At 53.5% G+C, this 26,504-nt stretch overlaps 1 protein-coding gene and 1 long non-coding RNA gene across 2 annotated transcripts; one reads left to right on the forward strand and one right to left on the reverse strand.

The window, feature by feature from the left end:
- The first annotated feature begins 1,900 nt into the window (after window positions 1-1,900).
- On the forward strand, window positions 1,901-8,010 carry LOC118632579. Its single transcript, XR_004960046.1, has 5 exons — window positions 1,901-1,967; window positions 2,089-2,168; window positions 4,264-4,946; window positions 6,005-6,080; window positions 7,924-8,010. It is a non-coding gene; the product is annotated as an uncharacterized LOC118632579 (long non-coding RNA).
- A 4,716-nt stretch (window positions 8,011-12,726) lies between these two features.
- On the reverse strand, window positions 12,727-25,699 carry NSMCE4A (NSE4 homolog A, SMC5-SMC6 complex component). The gene is made up of 11 exons (XM_036265934.1): window positions 25,417-25,699; window positions 24,932-25,009; window positions 22,250-22,380; window positions 19,882-20,033; window positions 18,134-18,233; window positions 17,136-17,226; window positions 15,788-15,882; window positions 14,674-14,722; window positions 13,910-14,004; window positions 13,741-13,826; window positions 12,727-12,836 (listed from the first exon to the last, which is right to left on the reverse strand). Exons 1-10 carry the CDS (start codon window positions 25,697-25,699, stop codon window positions 13,743-13,745), a joined length of 1,158 nt encoding a protein of 385 aa, XP_036121827.1. The 3' UTR covers window positions 12,727-12,836; window positions 13,741-13,742.
- Between the last annotated feature and the right edge of the window lie 805 nt (window positions 25,700-26,504).

Consider the following 26,504-nt stretch of genomic DNA (forward strand, 5'->3'; position numbering starts at 1 on the left):
ACATTACAAGAAAGGAAAACTATAAACCAATATCTCTAGTGAACCTAGATGCAAAAATCCTTAATAAAGCATTAGTAAATAGAGTCCAACAATGTATAAAAGAGTTATACACCACCACCATGTAGGACCCAGAATAACCAAAACAGTGTTAGAGGAGAACAACAGCCATTGGACTGACACTACCAGACTTTTAAAACTTACTATAAAGCTAGAGGAATGAAACTTCAGGAAGAACAGACACAGATCAAGGGAACAGAGGAGAAAGCCCAGAAATAGATCCACACAAATATAGTCAACTGATGGTGGACAAAAGAGCAAAGGCAATTCACTGGTGAAAGGACAGTATTTTAAACAAAGGGTGCTAGAACAACTGGCCATCCATATGCAAAATCAATCAATCTGAACACAGACTATACCTTTCATGAAAATTAACTCAAAATGTATCATAAGCGTCTGGCCAGTGTGGCTTAGTGTTTGAGTGTTGACCCATGCACCGAGAGGTCACCAGGGCACATGCCCAGGTTTTGGGCTCGATTACCAGTGTGAGGCATGCAGGAAGCACCCAATCGATGTTTTCCATCAATGTTTCTTTCTCTCTCTCTCCCTTCTCTAAAAACTCAATAAAAATACATTTAGCCCTGGCCAGTTTAGCTCAGCAGTTAGAACATCGGCCTGCAGCCCAGAGAGACCCAGGTTCGGTTCCTGCTAAGGGCGCGTACCTCAGTTGCAGTTTGTCCCCAGCCCTGGTTGGTCATGCGGGTGGCAGCCACTTGATGTGTCCCTTTCATGTCGATGTTTCTCTCTCTCTCTCTTCCTTTCTCTCCCTCCCACTCTATCTGAACAAAAAATGGAAAAATGTCCTCAGGTGAGGATAAATATATATATACATACATATATATACCTATATATGTGTATATATATATATTTAAATTTTTTTTCTATGTTGATTTTTAGAGAGGAAGAGAGAGAGAGAGAGAGAGAAACATTGATGAGTGAGACCATCAACTGGCCGCCTCCTGCATGCCCCCCACTGGGGATTTGGCCTACAACCTGGGCATGTGCCCTGACTGGAAATTGAACCGGTGACCTCTTGGTGCATGAGTTGATGCTCAACCTTTAAGCCACACCATAAAAATTAATTTTTAATAAATGCATCATAACCAAAAAAAAATAAAGGACAGAAATTGTCAGCGATAACAACCCAATTAAAAATGGGCAAAACATCTGTATGATGATAATGGTGGGCTCCTGTCATAAATTTCTCAAAACTCATGGACTGCACAACACAAAGAGTGGATCTTAAGGTAAACTATAGGCTTTGGTTAATAATAATGTATTAATATTGGCTCTTTAGTTATAATAAATGTACCACAGTAATGCAAGATATAAAAGGGGAGCTTGGAGAGAAAGAGTACTTTTTCATCCACTTTTGGTAAACCTATAGCTGCTCTAAAAAATTAAAAGTCTATTAATAAAGAAAAAGAACAGTGGTTTAACATTTTAAAACTGATTACATGTTGAAATGATATTTTGTAAATCCTGGATGTATTTTAAAATTTATCTCACCTGTGGTTTTGTTTTACTTTTATAACTAGCTCCCAGAAATTGTGAGTTATATCTGTAACTCACATTCTATTTGTGTTGAACATTGTTAGTCTAGAACCAAGTTCTTGCGGCTCCACTGGGTCAACTCAGCTCTCTATTTGTCTCTGTTTCTATGCCCTATAGTTTCAGGATCTTTGCTGTAGTGCCACTTCTTTTTAATCACTTTCCTGTTAGCATTTCATAGTTCTGTATTTGTTTTGGGAAATCATCAAAATTCACAACTTTATGCTCTGGTTCCAGTGCCCCTCCCCACACTGTACTTTACATTCCAGCCTCCTGCATTGCTCCCTCCATGCAGAACTCTCCTGTGCAACTTCCTCCAGTTAACAGCCAGCCACCCTGATTGCATCGCCTCTTACTTGGTGGGTCTTAGGAGCTACCCCCACATTCCTGCCGCTCTGCCCAGAATGTGCTCCCCAAGAAGTCCTTCTTCAGTCCCACCTCACACTGACTCCTGCCCTTTGTTCTCCCTCCAAATTGAAGCATCTCCTTTGTACCACTGTATCACAGGTGTGTCTTGCACACATCTCCTGCCTCTGCAATTGGACTGTAAGCTCTCGAAGGTAAGGACTGTCTCCACGTCTCTGGCATACCAAGGTTAGGTGGGACGGCATGTGCTTAAGACCACAAGCCTCACTTTTAGAGACCCATGTCGGGCTTCACCCCTCACTTGGCAGATGTGTGGACTTAAACACATTGCTTAACTCTCCTAGCTGCCATTTGGTCATAGGAAAAATGGGGAGAATAGTATTACCACATAGGGTATTTGGAGTGTCAGTGTTTTCTGTTTAGATTCAGTCTGGGGCACTTCTATGTTTTAATTTTGTTTTTAAACTCCAGCAGTCAAGGTGCTGTTCCCAATGCCAGAAGTTAACCTGTGATTATACTGTGAAATTTATTTCAAGGACAGTGACATGAGAACAGTAATTTCAGTTCAAACCACTGTCATCTTCCCCAGGCAGGACTTCCCATAGCTATTTAAACATATTGCATGATTTTTGACAAAGGGTTAAAATTTGGGTATATGGTAAAATACTGTCAGCAGAGAGAGTCCTTTTCCCTTTATATTTTTCCTAGAAAAACAACTTAAACCATCTTATGCTCATGTTAGGGCAAAGTCTAGTCTTACTCATAGTTTGTTTCAAACTGCTTTGCTTATCAAAAAATGTTTTTTTGTTTATCTCCCTGGCTTATAAACATTCTTTATCCTCCCAGTTTCTCTTATCAGGAAAGAGAAACAAGTTACAACATAGTACTTACATTACAAGTACTTTTAGGTCCATGTGATTCTCTATATACGTCTATTTTATTAAACTGATTCCATGAAGAGAGGTTCACATTAAGAACTGCATATTTTGTCTTTGTCAAACAAGATACTTTTATTACTCTGTCTTCACAGGAGGATAAATAAGGTATTGCCTGTTTTCACTTCACACAGTGCCCAGCTCATAGTCAGTGAGCACAGGCACACCTCATGTTGCAGTCTTTTGCTCATGCGGGTCTTGCTTTTGATTTGTAAAAGTGCACACAACATCAGTGAAGTGCCGTAGAACGGGTGTGCCTGTGTTAGGGACTGTCATGGTGCTATGATGCTGTCGCGTCTCGGGTGTTACAACAGTTTCGATTGAAGATCACACGAACTTGACATCTGAGTGCCATGGCTTAAAGTGGCGTCTTGTTTGGTTTAGGAAACAAGTACCTTAATGTAAATTGAAATTTTATGAAATAGACAAACCACTGTCATGACTTGATGTTTGAAATTCTTTCATTTAAGCATAAAATACCTGTATTTACTTTCATAGCTCTTTTATTTCTTTTTTTTTTAATTGATTTTTTTAAGAGAGAGAGGAAGGGAGAAAGAGAAACAAGGACATGAGAGCAAAATATCAGTGGGCTGCCTCCTGCATGCGCCCCAACTGGGATCGAAGCCACAACCAGGGTATATGCCCTGGCTGGGAATCAAACCAGTGACCTTTCGGTACACAGGACCACACCCTACCAACTGAGCCACAGCAGCCAGGGCTGACTCTTTTACTTCTGCATATGAGCTGGGACTTTGTTTCAGAGATGAGGTAGTTTTGGGGTGCTATGGCCATGCACACTGGTGGCAGCTGGGGCTTCTGTTTCAAGAAATCTCTACAAATAATACACATTGGAAGGCGTATATTTTAGTCCTAATAAATGAGAAGTCACATACGATTAATTACTATTCTCCTTTTCACATGTTTTTAAAGAACAGTAAAGCAGACTTTATTATCTTTTTTCATTGATTCTTTTAATAGAGAGGAAGGGAGGGAGGGAGACACAGAGAGAGAGAGAAACATAGATGTGAGACACATCAATTGGTTGCCTCTCACATGACCATCCGGGGCCGGGGATCAAACTGCAACCCAGGTATGTGCCTTTCACTGGGAATTGAACCCGAGACCCTTCAGTCCACAGGCCGACACTTTTAACCACTGAGCCAAACTGGCAGGGCACCTTTTCACATTTTAAAAAACTAGAAACAACTAAATGGGCTATATGACTACTTGGTTTGGACGGACACAGCTTCCATATATGGCGAAGAGTATCTTGATGTGAATGCACAGAACTGTTTCATTAACTTGTGCTTCAACACGGGTGTATTGTCTGCTTCTGTTTTTAATGCATGAGCAGTTATGAAGACAGACTGGCTAAGCAAAGATGAGACCAGTGACTGGGCGGCCGTACATTCGTCCAACCTCCACCAGCTGATGGTATGCATAGGATCCACGCCAGGGCTGCCCACTGATTCCATTTCCATGGGAGATAGGACAATATATATTCCAAAAGAAAAAGGTGCTTTGTTATCTTGAAAGGGGTTTCCCTAACTGCTCAGAGATGGACCTCTGTATCTGAAACACGGCCCAGCTCACCCTGAAGTTTGCTCCCTCCCAATGAGACGTCTGCACCTACCACCTCACAGGAGTCTCAATCCAGGAGAGTGATGGCACATACGAAAGCTTGCGGTTGCTTTTCATTGCCCTGGAAATCAGCCTGAAGCACCAACAGTAGATGGTTGAAAGTCTGATAGAGGGCCAAAGACTTGAATAGCTAAAAAATGGCGTTCTGCAGAAAAGAATGAGACATCAGAGTGGGGAGAGCAGATGCTGAGAGGAAGACAGGGACGAGCAGATGTTCCTAAAGCGGCGGAGGACAGAAGACACCTAAGATAACAACAGGGCTGCAGGTGGTCGTGACCAACATGCTGGAGGACAGGAGGCAGTGGGGTCTGCGGGAGGATCCCCGGCAGTGCAGACCCCACCCTCACACCCTCCTTTGTCGGCAGACAGATGGTTGGGTCTGAGTGCACAAGACCAGTAGGTATTTGCCTTCCATCTGGAGTCCAGGCAGAATGTTCATTTCTCCTGGACCGAGTGCAGGAATGAAAATTGCGTGCTCTGGAGACAATCCAGGGACCTTAGACAAGTCACTGAACCTCGCTTGGTCTGATATGGGGATAATGAGTACCTACCCCATATGGTCGTTTGGAAGATTAAGTAGAACAATCCATTTAAGTTCTTAGCACAATGCCTAGTGTATGGTAAACTACAAATGTTGCTTTGGCAATACCACAAGAACCTCTTAGGAAAGAAGACTATGAAAGCAGAAATATGAGTCTTTTTAAGTAATTAGCTTAAAAGACACACATAGTTTTGTGTTTTTTGTTTCGTTTTTTCGGTTGAGTGTTACAAAATCCTTCTCTTTGCTGTGAAGAGAAGCCAGAGAAACCCGGCGTCTAGCGAGGTTGGGCTTGCTGAGCAGCTGACAGGCAGCCCGGGGAGGCTCAGAGTGACTTCTGTCTCAAGGGAAAACTCTTTCTGCATTAAATTTAAAAAAAAGTCCTTGCTGTCAAATTGTTTTGTTGTCTAAGATGTAAACCTTTGACAAGAATCATGAAACATAGTTGGATAGCTGTTGGTGGAAATTAACGATAGCTGATAAACTATATTTATTGTTAACTTTATGTATAACAACTAAAATGGACTTCACCAACTTCAAACACTTACTTTCCCATCAAAGGTAAGCTCTTCATTCTACCAGCAGTTACACACAAACAGTGGTTTGTGGAATTTGAAATAGCAACTTGGCTTCCTCTCTCCAGGGTTAAAATAAAGGTACTTCTGACAGTCTCAACCTCAAACACAAGAGTGGCTCTTTGTTTATGCTTTTATCAGAGAGCATCCCTTCCTTGCTTCAAGGAGAAATAGACGACATTAAACATATCGTCGGGTCCTGCCTATTGGCACAGGAAAGTTCCTTTCACTACACGTGAAAAGTCAGCCCCAAATCAACTCCCGAAAGCAACTCCTACTAGAGCATGTTTCCTGAGACCCTTCTCCAAATCCTCTTATAATTTCTCTTTTTGATCTTCTAGATTGTCCTGGGCCAAATATACCCAAGACCCTCGAATTGCAGTAGGTTCTCAGGCCCCACTTGAAAAGAAGATTAAGGTGAGAAAATACTTTTACTGTGAATTTTGGAGCCAGTAATACAGTGATAAAAGCTGATCACCAAGGTGAAAAGGGCCGGCGGCTGCCCTGGCCGGTTTGGTTCAGCTGGTAGAGCGTTGGCCTGCAGACCAGAGAGTCTTGGGTTTGGTTCCCGCTAAGGGCACGTACCTCGGTTGCAGTTTATCCTTGGCCCAGTTGGGGTCGTGTGGGTGGCAACCACTCGATGTGTCTCTTCCCTCCTTTTTTCCCTCCAGTTCTGTCTGAGGATAAATGCAAAAATGGGGGGTGAGGATAAAAAAAAAAGAGGGCTGGTGGGCTCCGCCCTTGCGTTGGGGTTAGCACCTGGCTCACTGAGTACCCCTGGTGCTGGCTGGGTGGTGCCCTGCTCTCGGCCGCCCCTGGCTATGCTGGGAGGGGCGTGGCATCAAGCTGATTGTTACCACAAGTGGTGCTAAGTGTCATGAAAGGATGGGACTTTGAGTGTCTGTGGAAGGTCTGAGGAAGTGACATTGAAGCGGAAGCCTGAGTTATGTAGGGAAGCGCCGTGGTCGGAGCTGCTGTCATGTGTCCAGGCGCTGAAGGAGGACTGTGTGGAGCGCTCGGACGCGCAGGGGAGCACAGCGTGAGGAACAGGAAGTCCGTGTGGCTGCAGCTGGTGAGCCAGCAGTGGGGCCTAGAGGCTGCTAGGAGAGGCGATCAGGGACCAGCCTGGGAGGCCACGCTGGACTGTAGGGTTCTCTCCTCGAGGCTATAGGACCCCAGATCCCAGGATTCCAGGCAGGAGAGGAATGGGCTCAGATGTGTGCAAGGCCGTGGGTGCCGTGTGCCGTGTGCCGGGGCTGTGGGCACAGGGAGAGACCCGTGGGTTCAGGGAAGCCTCTGTGCCACTCCCCGGGGTGGGGGCGTTTTGACGTCAGGAGCGTCAGGGTTGAGAAGGGGAAAGAAGAAAACACTTTGTAGGGAGAGTCCAGTAAAGCCGTCAGTGTCAGGGTCCGAGCAGAGAGGCAGGCCCAGGGCAGCCGTGTCCTCGGGTTTTGTCCATCCCCTCCCCTCCCTCTGGAGCAGTGACTGACACATGGTCGTCACCTGGTCTGTGACTGAGATGGTCTGTGTCCACGCAGACCTCAATGTGACCGTGCTCCATCTCAAGTGACAGTTGATCTGCCATTTTTCCCTGCATTACATTTAAAAGACGGAATCAGCAATGCAGGTGGGAGAGGCCATGACGTAGGGAGAGAACGAGAGGCTAGTCCGCCACTTGGGGACACGAGGCCAGGGGCTGGAGCAGTCCAGGGGTCCAGCCTTCATCACGGGCCCTTGTGCGTAGTCTGGAAGCCAGAAGAAGAAGTATTTCAAGGAGGAGAGAGTGGTCACATAGGACAGGGACAGAGATGGAGCACTGACCGTGGCCTCAGGCACTCGTGACCTAGTGGAGCACAGTCCTGCAGGGTGATGGGGACAGACACCCTCTGGAGGATGGAGGGGACTGTGGGGTGAGCCAGAGCAGGTCGCAGGTGGGCGCTGGGAGTTACACGGGGAAGGGAGCAGAGAGGCCGAGGAGGCTGGAGTGTGCAAAGGGAGGGCCCCGCGGGCTCCAGGCCACACACGCCCAGCACCGGTTTATGCCGACGGACTGACCCAGGGCGGGGAACTTCCATGCAGCAGGAAGGGAATGTGTCATTCACATGGATGCTGCTGCAGCCCAGTGAGCACAGGTGGGGGACCGGCCTGTCATCAGGGGCAGTGTGGCTGGAGAGGCAGGAAGGCCGAGGCTGGGACAGGTGGTGGTGGTGGTGCGGAGGGGAAGAGGGTGCTCCCAAGTGATTGCCTCTGTTTCCTCCAGGAAGTCTGAGGCCGGCTCCACCTGGGAGGGGGCACGCGGAAGCAGAGCAGGGGAGCGCAGAGGCGGCGAGGAACGCAGTGAAGAGACCCTGGTGGCGTGAGTGCCAGGCAGGGCTGGCGGCTGCTGGGGTCAGTGCCGGGGCCCTGACAGAGGACGGCCGACGGGGCTGCTCCGATCCTTCCCTGCGGCGAGCGTCTAGGTGGGTCCACCCCACAGACGTGAGGAGATGGTGAGTCCAAAAGCTTCCACAAGAACACACTTCATAAGCGTCAGGCCCCGTCTTTTGACCTCTGCTTTGCCAAAGCAGTGGAGTTTCGACTGTCAACGATCCCAAGAAATGCTGGCAGATGCATGGAAGTACAGAACGTTTCCAAAATGGGAAGAGGAAAACCGACCACAAAGCGAGGAAACAGAAGCTAAAAGATGGGACCATTTGGTGCCCAAGAGGGAGCTGAACCACATAAGGAAACACATTCTCCGAGTGGAACGGGCGCGAGGCCTCCGAGACCACGAGAATCGATTGCTGCCTCGAAGAACTGCAAGTGAGGGCCTGCTCCCCAAAACATTCCCTCTGGAGAAGGGTGGGAAGACTGAAAATGTCCACAAAATGCCCAGAGCTAAACCCAAAGAGCCCCGGATGGCACGGGTGGCACGGGTGAGGGGGCAGATGAAGCAGCACCGAGACCGCCTGGTCCGAGGGCGAGAACTTGCGGAGCAGAGAAACCGGCAGCGAGGCGCCGAGAAACTGGCCGGCCCGGCCCCTCCTCTCCTGAAACCTCGGGCCAGGAAAGCGGAAGGGAAGGACCTGGAGCGCGTCACAGCCTACCCCATCGCCCAGCCTCGCCACGAAGCCCGCATAGAAGTGAGGGTTCTGATGGCGAAGTCCAAAGAAGAGAAGGAAGTTAAAAAACCACTCGGGAGACAGTTCTTGAGTATACCACCCTTTTTGAAACATCGCCTGGAAAATAATAAAGCTGAGATTTTCTAGATTATTGTATTTCTTTTTTAGACCAGCATACTTTCATAGTGTTGGTGCAATCAAATCCCGTGCCCTGATTTTATTTCTAAGTGCATCGCACTGGGAGGGTGGAGCACAGAACACACTGACTTGTAACCGCCATTTAGTCTACCTCACAATTTTGCATCAAGAAGTCAGGCAGCTCAGCTGGGCAAGTTTCTGCCCCATGCGACACCACCGCAGCCACTTGGGGACACTCAGGTGATGACCAGGCTCCTCTCGAGGGTCCAAGACTGCTTCCCCAGATGCCCTTGGCAGGGCCTGGGCTGGTCCCCTCCCCTCCCATGTAGTTTCAGGGCCCTGTGACAGCTGACTTTCTTACGTGGTGACTGGGTTCTGAGCACTGCAAGGCTTCCTAGGACCCTGCCTCAGAAACCCCAGACCATCAGGTCCACGTTCTACCGCTCAGACACGTCGCCAAGGCCAGCCCAAACTCAAGGGGAGGAAACAGACCCTTCCTCTCAAAAAAAGTGTGCAGCCCTGGCTGGTTTGGCTCAGCGGTTGGAGCCTTGGCCTGTGGACCGGAGAGTCCCGGGTTCGGTTCCCGCTAGGGGCATGTACCAAAAAAAGCTCAAATGTGAGACCAGGGACTAGAGTAGGGTAGCAGTCAGTGGGGACTGGGGAGCCGAGAATGCACCCGGGACCTACTTCCTTAGGCGGGCGGAGCAGGTAGGAGCAAGCATGGGCTGTACTCACACTTCATGCCCTCCTCCAGCCAGAAGGCACAGCCCGGCCCTGGGGAAACTCCACAGAACAGGTGTGCAAACAAGGTGCGGAGCACAAGCCGACACCTGAGGTAAGAACAGGTGCTCCTCAGCCTTCTGGAGAAAAAGAAAGGCTTTCGGGATATTACATAGTTTGATTATTTTTTTTTAAGTATCATTATTATTTTTATTGATTGATTTGAGGGAGAGGGAGAGAGAGATAGAAACATCAATGAGAGAGAACACTGGCCGCCTCCTGCACGCCCCCCACTGGGGATGGGCCCACAACCTGGGCGAGCACGCTGACCGAGAATCGAACCGGCGCCCTCTTGGTGCAGGGTCGACGCTCAACCACGGAGCCACACCGGCTGGGCAACATAGTTTGATTTTTAAAATATAACATCCTTCAGTTGTTTTTTTTCAACTTGGGAGTTGAAAGACAAAACAGTGGCCCATGATCAGCCTGCCCAGAGAGCTGGGGCATGTTCTCCTTGCTCCAGTGTGGATAACTTCGAAAGACAATGACAGAGCACATGGTTAGAAAACTCCGCAGTTGCAGAAGGGTATGCAGGGCAGAGCGCCAGCTTCCCCACCTCGCTTGGAAGAGTCACCACTCGGGTCTCTCAGCGGAACACGCAGGAAGTACACGGAGGGAGCCGGGAAGGCCACGCCCACCACGCACACTTGAACAACTGTAACGTTAGGGTCTTGTGTGTAATTCCATCTGTGTGAAATGTCCAGAATAGGCAAGTCTCTGGAGACAGACATAGGCATATTTATAGGCAGAAAGCAGGTCAGCCGTGGTGGGGCTGAGGGGTGAGGAGGGTCGGGGAGGAAGGCAGAGTGACTGCCAATGGGCAGGGCCCGGGAGCAGGAAGGTCCAACAACTGAATGTGGTAGTGATTGGGGTGAGTCACAGCCCTGGGAATAGACCGAAAAGCAAGGAAATACATTTAAGTGGGTGAATGGTCTGGCATGTGAGCTCTATCTCAGGAGGCTGTTCAACAAAAATGAGAGCTGGCGCCCTGACCGCTTTTGCTCAGCGGTTAGAGCGTCAGCCTGCGGACCAGAGTCCCAGGTTCGACTCCAGCCCCAAGGGCATGTACCTCAGTTGCAGTTCATCCCCAGCCCTGGCTGCAGTCTGCAGGTGGCAACCAGTTGATGTGTTTCTCTCACATCAGTTTCTCTCTCCCTCCCACTGTTTGAAGATAAATGTAAAAATATCCTGGGGTGAGGATTTAAAAAGAAAGGAGAGCTGGCCAGTGCAGAGGCAGTGAGCCTGAGCTCGGAGGCCAAGGGCCTGACTACACGGGGCTTTGACCATCACGCAGGAGCCCAGGTTTCCGTCTCGAAGGCGGTGGGGAGCCACTGGGAAACACGTGGTTTTAGTGGCAGGAATCGGAAGGACACACGGGGAGCAGGGGACGCCAGGTGGGAGTCTGTGGCGGAAGGAAGCCTGGGCAAGACGGAGGAATCAGACCAGGTGAGAATCAGTGACCCGTTTAGGGATTGTGGGGGATGAAAAGAATAATCCACGGCTTTCCTTCTGAGGAAATAAAGTCGTGAAAGTACCTAAGGGACTACGGGGAGAGGTTCAGGGGCTGCTGTTGTATGTTCACGTGCCCACGGGCTGGCCAGGACACCCTTGGGGGCAGCTATCTGGATTGTTCAGGAGTGAACCAAAGTCTGGGGGATGTTCAGGACACGAATGTCCCATCACGAGGAAGACGGTGGGAGGGGCACCAGGGAAGGCATCAGACACAGGGATGCACGTCTTCAGGCGTCAAGGGCACAGCTCGTACCCAGGGGGCTTCACACCTTGGCAAGGACTCGGACGTCTGCCCGGAGCAGCCTCCGCAGAGCGGGGCAGAGGACCACGATGGCCATGGTGCTCAGTGGCCATGATGTGAGGACCGACTGCTTTCCCAGGTGGTTCTTTTCTCCTCCCTACCCGAGGGTATGTTTCTTTTTATCCTCACCTGAGGACATTTTTGCATTTATCTTCAGAAAGAGCGGGAGAGAGAGGGGAAGAGAAACACCAAAGTGAGAAAGACACATCGAGTGGTTGCCACCCACATGTCCCCGACCAAGCCAGGGACAAACTGCAACCCGGGTACTCGCCCTCAGCAGGAACCAAATCCAGGACCCTCCGGTCCACAGGCCGATGCTCTAACCCCTGAGCCAAACTGGCCAGGGCCGAGGATATGTTTTTATTATTTTAGAGGGAGGGAGGGAGAGAAAAAACACCCTCAGTTGCTTCCTGCATGCTCCCCGACAGTATGGAACCCACAACCTGGGCATGTGCCGACCCGGCATTGAACCTTCGACCTTCTGGTGTACGGGATGACGCTCCAACCGAGCCACAGCAGCCAGGCCAGCAAGCGGTTCAGTGAAGCAGGGGGCACGCTGGTTTTTCAAGGTGAGATGAGCGTGGGTGACGGGAAAGCACTGGACACTGAGGGGGCGGCTGGCAGAGCAGAAACACCGGTGCAGGGAGCTAGAACCCTGAGCCTCCCACAGCCGAGACACCTCCAGCTCTGACCCGAGGGAAGGAGCGAGGAAGGTGGGCGCAGACAGCTGGGGGACGGAAAGGAACCGGCGGGACTCGGAGCACGCCGAGGGCAGACCCGCAGGCCCCGCGAAGATCGGGCGCACGGGAGCGTCAGCCACCCTGTGGCCTGCTGGTCCTTGGTGGTGCTCAGCAGCCCTCGTGCAGAGGGTCACTGGTGAGACGGACCACAGCTGGCTTGGCTGGAGTCCAGCCCGGCTTGGCCGAGGGCTTCTGGTGTGTGAATCACAGGCTGTGTCACAGGGCATTACTGAGACTTGACCGAGGTCCAGCTAAAAAACTATTTTCCATGGGACAACCTGGTATGTGCTGACTTGACCAGCTGACTTCATAGCTGAAGACATGTAAGCAGAACCACACTGCCTACAGGCCGGTACCCCTACCTGAAACCTTTAACCGGACAGGACTGCAGAAAGGAGGGTCCTCCGGGTAACAGACAATAAGGAGTAACTGCAACTATTTGTGAATAGGCAGTGAAGTTCCTTTAATCAAAGACAACCATGTCAAATTCATAAACTATCAAAAGCTACATTTTACTAAAAACAATCTGTCTTTAAAAATGTTCAATCATACAATATATACAAACTGCTTTCCTTTTTGGACTCCACTATCCACTTAAGTCCTAAAAAAAAGGGAAAAATAGCTGGTTAACAGTTTATACGTCAAAGGCTGATTTAATGTACATACGTGAAATCTAACAGCCCCTCCACCGTGATAGGGCCCATGTCGACCCATGACACAGGGTGGGCGAAACTAGGTTCACAGTCCTAAGGACAATAATACCCACTAGTTAATGATAACACACTCACACTGTGCACCCCGTCTCCCGCCTGTGTATCTGTGTCAACACACCCTCTCCCTCAGTCACCCCAGAAAACAAGCTCTATTAACTGAGGCACATATGAAGAGTTTACATCAAGTACTAAAATGTTCATTTTAACTCTCAAAATTAGAGAAGATTGGAGCTAGAAAAAATAAACTGTAGCAATTATCTAATTTGAAACGCTCCCCATGTTTATGGATGAGGAACAGGAAGCGCCCGGAGAGTGAGTGACCTGCCCGTCTTTTAAAGGGGCGGAGCCAGCAGACCCCGTCTGGTTCCCACCCGGAGCTGTTCTGTTCTCGGGACCCAACGCCAGACAGGTACCAAGATATCCTTCTAGCCACATTCTCCTTCACGGGAAGGAAGGGTTATCTCATAGCACCCCCAAACCTAAGAAATGGCCATTGACTAACTTCCCCTGAAGGCAACCCTCCCTTTCTGCTCTGTACGTACAAGAGAAGCGACTCTCACAGGACACTGAACAAAAGTGGGGGGAGGACTCAGGAGCCACTTATTTATCGATCTGTTACGTCAGGGGCTGACAAAAGCCGAGCCGAGAACAACCTCCTGCTGGCCTCCCCCCACTGTCCACCTGGAGAGAGCTACGCCATCAATTCCACGGGGGTGGGGGGACAGGGGACGGGACTGGCCGCCGCTAGGTCCCTCGGGCGGTCTGGAGAGCCGGCGCCCCCAGGAGCGTCACCTTCAGCGGGCGTCCGCATCGAGCCTCTGCTGGCTCTGGCTGCAAACGATCACAGGCTCCGAGATCTCAAAGGTCCTCACGATCTCCTGGCGGAGAACAAAGCACACGTGGGCGCTGGGCTTCCGGCCAGCGAGGCTGCAGGCAGAGCTGCCCGGGGCCCGCGCTTTACCTCCCAGTCGCGGTAGCTCAGAGCTATGATCCCTTGGTTCCGGATTTGGGTGCTCTGGTCAATGCCCTCACTTTCCTCATTAATATTGACAGGCTCTGTCGGAAAGACAAAGGTGCTCAAAGGTTAGCAAAACAGAGGAGGTAGTCTAAGAAACAGGAGATGACTCAGCATCACACGCTCGTTAGGACTCCGCATCATCGTCACAGGGCAGGTAATCCATCCGCTTCCATTAGAGCCATGTGGCCGAGCAACGCGGTCCCATCACCTGCAGACCTCTGCCTCTCTTCATGCAACCGCGCAGCCAGGCCCTAGTGAGCCCCCGTGAAACTGAGAAACATAAATGCAATTAAAGGCCTTCCTTCTGCACGGGAGACCCCACAGGAAGCGCATCACGGAGCGTGTGACTTCTTCAGCTAAGAACCACAGGTTCTCTCCGGGGGGAGGCTGACATCAGAGCGAACACAGAAACTAGGACAGTCTGGGAGTGACCGCAGCTACAAACTTTCTAAATTAAAATTCAAGGAAACTGTATCATTTCTTGTTAATCATCACAGAATAGATGTCCCATCGAGGATACAGATGAATCCATGTGTCTTAAACTATGGCCATGTTTTGCCTTTTCAGTGAGTTGAGCAAGATATACCATTATAAAAGTTTATTACCTAAAATGAAAACTCTGTGACACTTAGTAAGATACATTTCATAAACTCTAGTACAAATATATTTTCTCTAAAACTAATTTTTCTGAACATAGGATCATTTACCTATTATTGGCAGTCGGTCTTGGTCAAGTTTTATTCTTGCAAAACCGTCCTAAAACACACAAAAACACGATTTTAGAAGACTAAAATTTAGATCCAAAACCTATAACCACTGGATAAAAGAAATCCGTCAATTAGAAAGTTCTGTATCTCAGACAGTGAAACCTACAAGAGGCGGTTACATCTCAGACAGTGAAACCGACAAGAGGCGGTTACATGGACAAGACTCCAGCATCTTTCTCCCCACAGTCCCCTCTCTGGCTTCTCATCAGCGTCTCTGCCCGACACAGCCTCCATCCTGAAGATCTCGTCAGCACAACTGTCTCGTCTCTGTAGGTGGTAGCTCCATGGTTCTGAATACTCACGTTTACTCTGCATAATTCTGTCATTTACCACTGACAACATACACCTTTGTTATCACTTCTGGGAAAACACTTAGGTCAACAGAAGATTCCGTCTCCCATGGGCAGGAAAGCAACCTGGTTAGACTAGAGTCTAAAGCAAATCTCCTGGGTCCAATTTTAACCTATTTTGAAATAATTTCAAACGTACAGCGTTACAAGACTACTGTAGAGACCTATTTCCTTGACTCAGCTTTGCTGGTTGTTGGAGGTTTACACTTCCTCTCCGTGTCCTCTCTCCACACGAGGTGGGCAAAAGGAGGTCCGCAGTTGTCCATGTGGGAGATGAGATCATGGATAACAACACAAAAGTAAGATTTTCATGCACCCACAGCCGTGAACCTACTTTGCTCACCCCGGTTCCTTATTAACTTTTAGGAGCCAGTGATCGACAGCCTGACCCTCTCCCCTAACACTTCAGGGTGCACGCCCGGGAACAGGGACATTCTCCTCCACACAATGACCACCGTCCAGCTCAGGAAACCTCGCATGTACACCACAGTGATATCTAGCCTGTAGTTCCACGTTCCAATTCTTTCACTAAATAATTTCGAAGCAGAAAAGCAAGCACACAGGTTTTGAACTTGTTTCCGGTTTTAGCTGATTTTTCTGCCCCGAGTCCATTGGGACGAAGGCACCTGGTTAGTACAGATCCCTCCGCAGCTTTATCATCTCTTTGTAAACGCGCACAAAAGCGACCAGAGAAGGAAACTTACCCTCACGATGAAGGAGACGTGGAAGATGTTTTCCACCGTGCGAGGGAAAGAATGTGGGTCGACCACGAAGTCAAAGAAGGACATAGGAGTATCAGCTGCAGACAAGAGAAAGAAGTCCTTAGAGACAGGAAGTGACGTTGGCTCATCAATGAGATGAAAACAGGCACAACCCTTCTGGAGGGCATCGGGGTATCTACCAAACGAGGCGCGGCCCCTGGACCCAGCGCCCTCCAGAAGCCACAGAGAGGTCAGCACGGGGCACCGAGTCGGGCCAGGATTCTTCACTGTGCAGCTGGCACGGGAATAAACCGCCGGAAGGAACGTAGCCACGACAGAGGAACCGTGAGTGTATTTATGATGCTGCCGTACAATGGGAATCACCGAGAATGAGGGGGATCTATAGGCACCGAGGAGGAAAATGTCCACAGAAATGTCGCTGAACAATGTGTGTATTGTGATCAGCTTTGAAAAAAAAACCTACTCTGGCCCTGGCCAGTTTGGCTCAGCAGTTAGAGGGTCAGCACGTGGACCAGAGGCCCGGGTTCGGTTCCCGCTGAGGGCACGTACCCCAGTTGGTTTGTCCCGGCCCCCGTTGGGGGCCGTGTGGGTGGCAACCACTCGATGTGTCTCTCTCTCCCTCCCGCTCTATCTGCAGATAAATGCAAAAATGTCCTCGGGTGAGGATAAAAAAAGAAAACAAAAACTACTTCTGTGCATACTTACACGATTGACATAAACATAAGATAACCTGGACACCTGCCTACCCTGCTTTACAGGTGACTACCTGTCAGGAGTGAGGAGGTGGAACTGGTACTTTTTACTTTTCTCACTTCTACGTTATACTTTATTTTTAACAGAAATAACACCTCGTTGTTTAAAAATAAGAAAGAGCCCTGGCCGGTTTGGCTCAGCAGTTGGAGGTTCGGCCTGTGGTACAGAGACCCGGGTTCGGTTCCCGCTAAGGGCACATACCTCGGTTGCAGTTTGTCCCTGGCCATGGTCGGTTGTGCGGGTGGCAGCCACTGATGTGTACCTTCACATCGATGTTTCTCTCTCTCTCTCTCTCTCTTCCTCTCTCTCCCTCCCGCTCTATCTGACAAAAAAATGGAAAAATGTCCTCGGGTGAAGATAAAAAATAAAATAAAATAAGAGTAAGAAAGAAAAGTCACCTCGCCAACTTTCTCACCAAAGGGGAGAAGCCTCATTGAATACATAGGCCAAAACAATCAAACTGATTCAAACACTGCAGGTGAAGAAAGTGCCTCTCGAGTACCAACAGCTTCTGGCGGGAGGCGCCCCACGTCCGACGCAGACAGACTGCTCCCCTTTGGGTCTGTGTCATACTCACGATCTTCTCGAAAGTACGTCTGCAGCAGCCCTAAGATCCTCTCTACTTCTTTCTCTGTGGCCTCCTGCTGGGACTCCTCCATTCTTCTCAACTGAAAACACAGCGTCACGGTCAATGCCCGCCCGCCCGCCAGCCCCCTGCTCACATCCAAACTCCCCAGTGTCTTGTCCTGGGGATCACTGGCAGGGCGTAGCCCCGCCTTAAAACTTACGGTTAAAAGAAAACACTTTCAGGAACGTTTTTGTATTGAAAGAAACAATTTTTTTTATAAAAGGAGTAACATTGCCAAACCAACTATTTTCAGGTTGAACATAAAACAGCAAAATATGGCCCTGGCTGGTCTGGCTCAGCGGTTAGAGCGTCGGCCTGCAGTCCCTAGAGACCCGGGTTCGGTTCCCGCTAAGGGCATGTACCTCGGTTGTGGTTTGTCCCCGGCCCTTGGTTGGTCGTGTGGGTGGCGACCACTTGACATGTCCCTTTCACATCAACGTTTCTCTCTCTTCCCCTCTCTCCCTCCCACTCTATCTGAACAAAAAAATGGAACAATGTCCTCGGGTGAGGATTAAAAAAAAAAACACGTGAAAGGGCACCCGGAACAGCAGTTCTCATCTACGAGTGGTTTTGCCCCCGGGACCTGGGCCAATACCCGGCTGTGCCAGCTGGGCGGGGAGGAAGGACCCTCCTGGCATCTAGTGGGCGAGGCCCAGGATGCTGCCGAACCCCCCGGTGCACAGGCGGACCTCAGAGGTTCCCGACCCACTGCCAGGAGCGCAGCAGTGGGGAACCCTGGGTTGGGGGGCCGAGCCCGAGGACAGAAAAGCGGTAAAAACAAAGACAAATAGTCCATCCAGTAAAAAGTTTAAAGGCTCAAATAAAAGGGTTAAGTGATTCCAGACCTTAAAGCTCACAAAACATGGCCAAACTGCGTGTACATTGTCTCCATGGCTATTTTAATTTTAGGTGTTTTTGAAATGCAAGATTGAGGAGAACCAACCGACCTGGACAGGCATCGCCTGCTCCCTTTCCACGGCACAGATTCTCCGGGGACGCTCAGTCCGTGGCTTCGGCACCGGGCACTCTCCTTGGATGGAACCCAACCTAACGAAAAACGTGTTTCCTAAATAAACTAGTTCCGCTAACTGAAGGCAGACCCCACGGTACCAACCGGACCAGGCATCAGTGATACAGCAGACATCAGATCAAGACTCTCGTCAGCCATGACACCCTCTGGGCTCCCCATGCTTCCACCGAGCTCCTGGGAGCCCCACTTAGCCTCGGGGAGCTCCTCACACCTTCCCATTTCGGTCTGAACAGCAGCCTGTGAGCCCGGCCTCCCAGCGGGCCTGCTGTGTCTCCTGCACAGCCAGCCTGAGATGGGGGCAGGACGGACAGGTGGGAAGGGAGCAAACAGCCCCACTGGCGTTAACAGCCTTTGGACGGGGTGCGCCAGGGCGGCGGAGGCTCAGGCCCGGACCACAGCGCACACCTGCCTGAGGGTAACGAAGCCACTGGGGCTCCCTGCACCTCCCACAAAGCCCTCGTGCAGACCTCAGCCACGTGGAGGCCCCGTGGCCCCGCCTGGAGATCAGTCTCGGTGCAGGCAGATACGTGTCCGTGCACAGACTTCCACGTAAGACGGCGGGTCCCACATGCGGGACTGGACCCTTGCGGGCGCTCCGACCACAACCGCGTGGGGACAGAGCCAGCTGCCCGACGGGAGGAGCCTGGCTGGGCAATCCGACCCTGCCTGAGATCTCGCCTGCAGTTACCGGAGGCTTCCAGTTGGGGTAAATGAGCCTTTCAGGCGGGAAAGGTGGGGGGCTCCAGGGCAGCCAGCACAGCAGCGGAGGCTGTGCGCAGTTTGCCGCGGCGGGAGGCTGGGCTGGATGGCGGTTAAGTGACATCACAGAGGCCAGCCCCACACCCTAGGATTGCTGACAGCCCAGAACTCAGCCGCCACAAACAAAGATCTGGATTTTATCCTATGGCGAGGTCTGATGTTCATGCTGTGACACAGGAAGTGGTCCAGGCACCCGAGTTCCCCGAGGGCTCGTCAAAACAGGTGCCGGTCCCCAGGCACAGGCTGCTACGCAGGCATCCCCACGGCCCTTGACCTGAGACCGCCCGTCTCCAGGCTGAGGTGGATCAGACAACGCCCGGGCCACACTGCGTACAGAACAACGGGGGTGGTGGCCCAGCGGGGGATCTACTGGGGAATAGGAGCCACATGTCTGAACTGTCTCCCAGAAGGACCATGAACAGCTGTGCCGGTTTCTCCACAGGACTGAGCTGGGAAATTAAGACAGAAACGATTTCCTTTGGGTATAAAGAAAAACTTCAAAATCAGAGTTGTATCCAAAAATGAACTGTCACACGACAGTGTCCCAGACAGTCTTCAGATGCAGGAGAGTGATCACCCAACAGGGAAGTGTGCAGTCAACGGCACTTCACATGTTGTTCGAGTCCTCAGACGCCCTTCGGAGGGGGTATCACCCTCCGCAAGGGTTTCAAAGAGGATAAACAAAGCCGGACACCATGCCATGGACCACAGGCTTACACGCCCTAGCAAGGAGGTTCTGGGGTCCACCCACGTCGGTTTTATGGGCGTTTACACCAAAGATTATAAAGTTTCTAAACAATGGCAGCATGATCGTCACCTCTATAACATCAAATAACTTTTGTCCCTACAGTCAAAAGCAATGTAAGGTTTACAACGGGGTCAGTCGGATTCTAAAAGAAATCTTACAGGAAGTGGAATGTATGGGTTTTATTGAAGGTGTTTTCCGCCGTTTTGCCTGATATTCTCCAGGAGTCGTAGACTATGAATTCGAAATCGGAGCCGTCTTCATCACGGACGAGCTCCTCGGCTTCCAGCGGGTTCACACCCATGTACGTCAGCTGCGGAACGAAGGAGGCAAACGCCCAGTTAAGCCACAAGTGCAACAGTCTGTCTCTCAACTCGAAGAGGCCAAAGGGCACGTCTGTTTCAGGGTCCAAACACGCTGGCTGAATTTCTCACTACACAGATCATTTCCCTGATTAATTCCTATTTTCTTTTTTTTTTTTATCCTCACCCGAGGACATTTTTCCATTTTTTGTACAGATAGAGTGGGAGGGAGAGAGAGGAAGAGAGAGAGAGGGAAACATCGATGTGAAAGGGACACATCGAGTGGCTGCCACCCGCACGACCAACCAGGGCCGGGGACAAACTGCAACCGAGGTACGTGCCCTTAGCGGGAACCGAACCTGGGTCTCTCCGAACCGCAGGCCGACGCTCTAACCGCTGAGCCAAACCGGCCAGGGCAATTCCTATTTTCAAAGGCGCCTTCCATCGGCAGAAGACATTCCTTCATGCACTTAGAACTCTGGTGGAGACAGATGGTGGAGACCAACGGTCCTCAACCAAGGAGAGTCTGCCCCTCGGGGGTTTTCTGCCTTTACCTGGAGACATTTCTGGCTGTCACACTGGGTGTGGGGTGCTCCCAGCATCATCGAGCAGGTACAGGCCAGGGATGCTGTTCACCATCCTCCTTGGCACAGGCCCAGAGCAGACCCACACAGCCCCAAATGCCCCGTGCCAGGCTGAGGCACCCCCTCTAGCAGGCTGCAGGTTTCAGGGATGCCCAAAGAACCAAGCCCGCTGGGAACTTCTGGGTCACAAGTAGTTCGTTTGTAAATACCAGGCAAGCGGTACTAGCACAGAAATACGAATGCACGCCCCGGATCCAAAGCTCCAGGATGGGACAGGGAAGATGAACTGGGGTCGGAGCTTCATTTTTAGCCCCGAGGCCTCTGTTAACGTGGGTCTCAGCAGACCCAGAGGACGAGGCGGGCACCAGGGAGAGGGCCGCTCGTCTGCAAACTGCCTTCCAGGGGAGAGCTGGCGGCGACCTGATGGGTCCCTTATCTCGGACGGTCTTACTGGACATGTGTTATATTACATTTGCGTGGAGGAAAGTACACTTTCATTACATTAAAAAATTACAAAATGTTGGGCCGTTATCAAATTAAAATGGTAATATCACACAGAAACAATCATCAAAAAGCCCCCAGAGAACCTAACCCTGTGAAAGGTAATCCACCTTCAAAGAGAAGAGGCTGCTAGACTCTGTCAGAGAGCTGGTTGGCCCCTGCCTCGCCGGCCGCCCAGCACACCCTGCTGGGAGGCTGTCCCGGTTCCTATCGGGTCAGATCTACCCTGTTCTGCGCCCCGTGCTTGGAGAGGTCTCCCCGCGTGGACACCGGACAGCTACTAACTCAGGGTTTTACACGGAGCTGCAAGACTTCTGGAGCCCTGGCCAGGTAGCTCGGCTGGTTGGAGCACCAATCAACCCGACACCCCAGGGTTTTGGGGGCAAGCCCGGTCAGGGCACATACAAAAATCAACCAAGGAATGCATAAACAAACGCAACAACAAATCAATGTTTCTCTCTCTCCCCCTCCCCATTCCTCTCTCACACATTCGGTCAGAAAGGCAACCTGCCAGCACACGCCAGGACAGAGGCCAGCTCAGAGCACAATCAAGGAAAAAAGACGACAACAGAGGAAAAAAAAAAAAGGTAGTCTCACTGTGCGTTTCAGGGTAAATTCACCAAGGAAAGTCTCAAAATTTCAGGTAACAACCATTCAAACGTTATTAAGAGACAAAGAAAGATGAATAAAACAATCGCAAGAATGATCATGAGCCACACGCAAAAACAAACAAACAAAAACCCCAAAGCAGAGCCCCAACCACATTCACGTGGTTCTGAAATGCCCCCTCCCAGAGACAGACTGAAGCGCACCGGACCCGACTCGCTGCCCGCTGAGCCTGCCACCTGCAGTGTGGGTTTTCGCTCACCCCTGGGCAAAGGTCCCAGGGTCACTAAGAATAGACAGAGCACTTCACGAGCTGATAGGGGCCAGCAGGGAAAACTGGCCATCTCCCAACCGCCCTGAGCTCCGACCTAGATTCCACTCAGGGACTCCGGGGAGATCTCCCTGGAGAAATCTGAGAACCCCCCCCAAAAGGTGAAAAGGAAGTGAGAGCTATCTGCACGTGGGTGCAGACCGAGCGGATAATCGCGCAGACGAACATCTCAAGGGCTCGGTAGACTCTGCAGCTGTGCACTTACCAGAGTTTCCACATATCTCAACATATCGAAGGAGTTCAGGTCGGACCGCAGCTGCTTGGCTTTCTCTTTGCCCAGGTCGGAAGCCAACACGAGGAAGTGGGCATCCAGCACCGCTTCTCTGGCCCGGGACACTGTTCAAGAGAAGAACAGGGCCCGCCTCGCAGCACGCACAGGCGTTCCCCTTACCCTCCCCGCGTTACCTGGCATTTCCCACCGGACCAGAAACACCTCCAACGCCCGCATCGCGCTCTGAAAACTGGCTCCTCTGCCCAGCGCAGAACCCGAGCCGGAGCCAACCAGCCTCCCTGAAGCCAACTGCCTGCCTCCTCCCGGGCCCGGCAGCCCAACCAGTCTCTCTGTAACCGCGTCTAACCGACCTCCACCGTCCGCCACAGGCTCTTCCCGGCACCCCAATAACCCAGCCTCGGCACTACTGTCCCGGGCCGAGCCCCCGCGTGGTGACCGGCAGCGGCCTGAGGGCGGGCGGTCCGGAGGGGTTGGACAGAGGACACGGATTGAAGATAAGCTACAGCGAGAAGAGAGTAAGTACAAGACCAGAAGGGAATGGGCAGGGAACTGAGGATGAGGTAGGGGGAGATGAGGGAACAGCAGGGAGGAGGGACGGGTTCATGGGCCCCACAGGGAACAGGGAGTGCGAACAGGGCCCTGGGGATGAACCCCCTGAGGTCACCCAGAGATGACAGCACCTGGCTGGCTCCCTGAGGCTCCTGCATTTGGGCACTCCTCGGGCTGGTGAACTCGCTGACTCCGGTTTGGTTTTTGTAAGTCCCCTCCCCTGAGTTTTATCCAGGAGTCACTGCGGAACTGACGGTGAGAGAAGCTCTTGAGCCTCATCCCCGGGTGGTCCCGGGCCCTCGCCCTGGCCTAGCGCACACTGCCAGGAATCTGCTGATGCTCCCTCGGGGCGCCCTTCAGCCTCAGAGTTAAAACAGACCACCAAATCCACGAGTGCCAGGGACCCACGTTCTGTGTCTGCCGACCCGCTCCTTGGGCCCCGCTGCGTGGACTATTCTGCCGGACGGAGAGAGCACTGGGCACAGCGGAAGGGGAAGTGACCCCTGGATCAGGAACTAACAAGATGCACAGTAAATGCCAAGGGGCCCAAGCAGCCTCCAGACCGGCTGGGGGTCCAGGCTTGGGAGGGAGGAGAGAAAGGGAGAGGGTGGAGGAAAAGGAAAGGCTGGTTCCGGAATGTTCCGAGATGAGCGCCTCGGCAAGCCCAGGTGGGGAATGGTGGGGAGGGGGCTCAGAGCAGGAAGACCCATCTGAGAGCGTGCAGACAGAAACGTGGACGGGCACAGGGCTGCACCCCACACCGCACAGGAAACGACTGGGAACACGGTTCTGCTTCTGGACAGGACCTGGGGCAGGTTCTGCGGGCTCTTCACACTGCGGGATTCTGCCTTCTCCCTTCCGGTTCCCGCTGAGCACACAGAGGGCCTGTCCCAGGGCTCTGTGACCCAGGGCCCCATCAAGGGGCACCCCGACCCTCTCTGTCCCAGGGCTCTGTGACCCAGGGCCCCATCAAGGGGCACCCCGACCCTCTCTGTCCCAGGGCTCTGTGACCCAGGGCCCCATCAAAGAGCACCCCGACCCTCTCTGTCCCTGAATAGACCACTGCTGCTTTTCATTCCAGCTATGACCCCCTCCCCCACACACACACCCCGCCTGGACACCCACAGGTCCACCTGCAGACATGGCCATGCCACCTGGGGTACAGGGGGACCAACAGCAGCAGCTGAGGGAGGGGAGATGGGGACAGGAAAAGGGCCGACTCCGTTCTTTAACTGTCCAGTTCTCAAACAACACAACCCCCTAAAAGCAGCCTTCGGCCCACCACCAGGATTTCACGGCAGGGAACGTGAGTGCACACTGACCATGGCTTTATCACAACATCAGAAAAGGTTCCCCAACCGGCAAAGCGCTGTCATAAATTCGGGAACTGTTTGGTGGGGTGGACGAAACGGGGCCTATGCTGACCTGACCAGGTCAGGGGAGGCCTTCGAGGCGGCCGTGAAAACTCAGAGACCGCACGTCACCACCAGGATGGTCTGACATTGAACTTTTTCAACTGAAAGCGGCGTAGGCAGGCAGCACTGTCCTAGGCCGGCTCTTCCCTGACAAAGGTCAGTTTTCACCTGGAAGGAGCCTGCGGTCTGTTCGCACCTAAGATAACACACCTCCGGAATGTGGGATGACGGACTTCCTTTCTCCAGACCCCTCAGGGCACCACCCTGCGCGGGCGGCCGATCCCCTTGTTGTCACTATTATCACGGTAATTGCGACTGTCCACTGTCCCGGCCCGACCTCCGGAAAAGAAGGGCTAGCATTTTACTTTCTACCCAACCCCCGAGGTTCCCGCGCTCTCTCCCGTCCCCACCCATCACCAAGGCTCGCGTGGGCTCGCGTGGAGCCCCCCTCCGCCCTCTCCTGATGGTCGCGTACAGACCAAGGCGCAGAGCGGCCCTTCTCGGGGGCCCGGGCAGGTCTCGGTCCCCAGGTCTCGCTTCCCGCACCTGTCCAGTTCGGTCCACACAAACTCGGCCGTCACGGGTCGGAACGCTCCTCGCACCGACCGCGCAGGCATCAGGCTGGGACGGGACACGCAGACACTGCCCCGCACGGGGAGCAGGGGCGCGCGTCCGAGAAGCGGGGCGTTACCTCCGTTAAACAGGGTGTTGGCCTCCTCCAGGACCTCGGTGAGCCGGTCGCTGGCGTTCAGGATGTCCTCCCGGTTTTCTGTGTCAAAACAGCGCGCGTCGGGAGGCGCCCCGCCCGCTGCCCGCCCGCACCCAGCCCCGCACCCGGGGACCCGCCGCCGAGCCCTGCGCCCCGGCCGTGGCGCCCAGCGCCGTCGTCGCTTCGGCCGAAGGGCGCGTTCGGAGAGCGGGCGGCACCGTGCGCTGCGGGGGGACCAGCCCCTCCAGCCTGCACCGGGGCGCGGCCCCCCAGGAGTCCGTCTCTGGGCCCCGGGGCCAGCCGCCGATGGCGGCACCGGGCCGGGCCGGGCCTCTCGGGGGCGCCGCCTGCGCGCACGGGGCCCGGGCCCGCCCCCCGCTCCGGCTCGGGGACGGCGGCGGCGGGAAGCTCGGGGCGCCGCTCGCTGCGCAGGGCCTGCGCCCCGCACCTGCCCGCGCCCCGCTTACGCTGCACCGAGTTGATGAGCGCCCGGTACTGGTGGCGGATCTGGCGGCACAGGCCGTGGTCCGTCTCCGCCTCCAGGCTCGCGGGGTCCACCGCCTCGTCCCCCGAGTCCGACGGCTCCCCCTCCTCCGGGCTCGGGCGCTCCGGGGCCTCCCTGCGCTCGGGCGCGGCGCCGCGGCGGGACAGCGGGGAGCGCGAGCGGGAGCGGGAGCGGGTGCGCTCCCGGTGCGGCTCGCGGCCCCGGCCCCGGCCCTCGGGCCGCCGGCCGCTGCTGTCCCCCGACATCGCGCCCCGCCGCCGGGCAACTTCGGAGCGGCGGAAGTTCGCGCCAGAAACTGAACCCCCGCGCGGCGCGAGCGCCGCTCCCCGCGGACCCCGCACGGCCGCCCGCAGCACAGCGACGCCTGTGGCCGGAGGCCGCGGGCCGGGCGGGGCCACAGCGCCTCCCGCGGGCGCGGCGGGGACTGCAGCCCGCCGCGCCCGCCGCCGCCCCCGACGGCCTGCGGTCCCGCCTCCTCCGCCGGGCGGGGACGCCCTGGGCGGGGGGACGCCTTCAGGGGGCACGCCCTCGGGGGGGGAGGGGCGCCTTCAGGGGGAACGCCTTCAGGGGGGACTCCCTGGGGGGGGACGCCCTCGGGGGAGACGCTCTCGGGGACGCCTTCAGGGGGGACGCCCTGGGGGAAAGCTCTCGGGGGAACGCCTTCAGGGGGGACGCCCTCGTGGGGACGCCCTGGGGGGGACGCCTTCAGGGGAGACGCCCTCGTGGGGACGCCCTCGTGAGGACGCCCTGGGGGGGGACGCTATTGGGGGGGAAGCTCTTGGGGGACGCCTTCAGGAGGGACGCCCTCGTGGGGACGCCCTGGGGGGGACGCCTTCAGGGGAGACGCCCTCGTGGGGACGCCCTGGGGGGGGACGCTCTTGGGACGGGACGCTCTTGGGGGACGCCTTCAGGGGGGACGCCCTCGTGGGGACGCCCTCGTGGGGGGAGACGCCTTCGTGGGGGGAGACGCCTTCGTGGGGATGCCCTCGTGGGGGGAGACGCCCTCGTGGGGGGAGACGCCTTCGTGGGGACGCCCTGGGGGGGACGCCC

The sequence above is a fragment of the Molossus molossus genome, unplaced genomic scaffold (genome assembly GCF_014108415.1).
Source record: "Molossus molossus isolate mMolMol1 unplaced genomic scaffold, mMolMol1.p scaffold_m16_p_17, whole genome shotgun sequence".
Classification (NCBI taxonomy): Eukaryota; Metazoa; Chordata; class Mammalia; order Chiroptera; family Molossidae; genus Molossus; species Molossus molossus.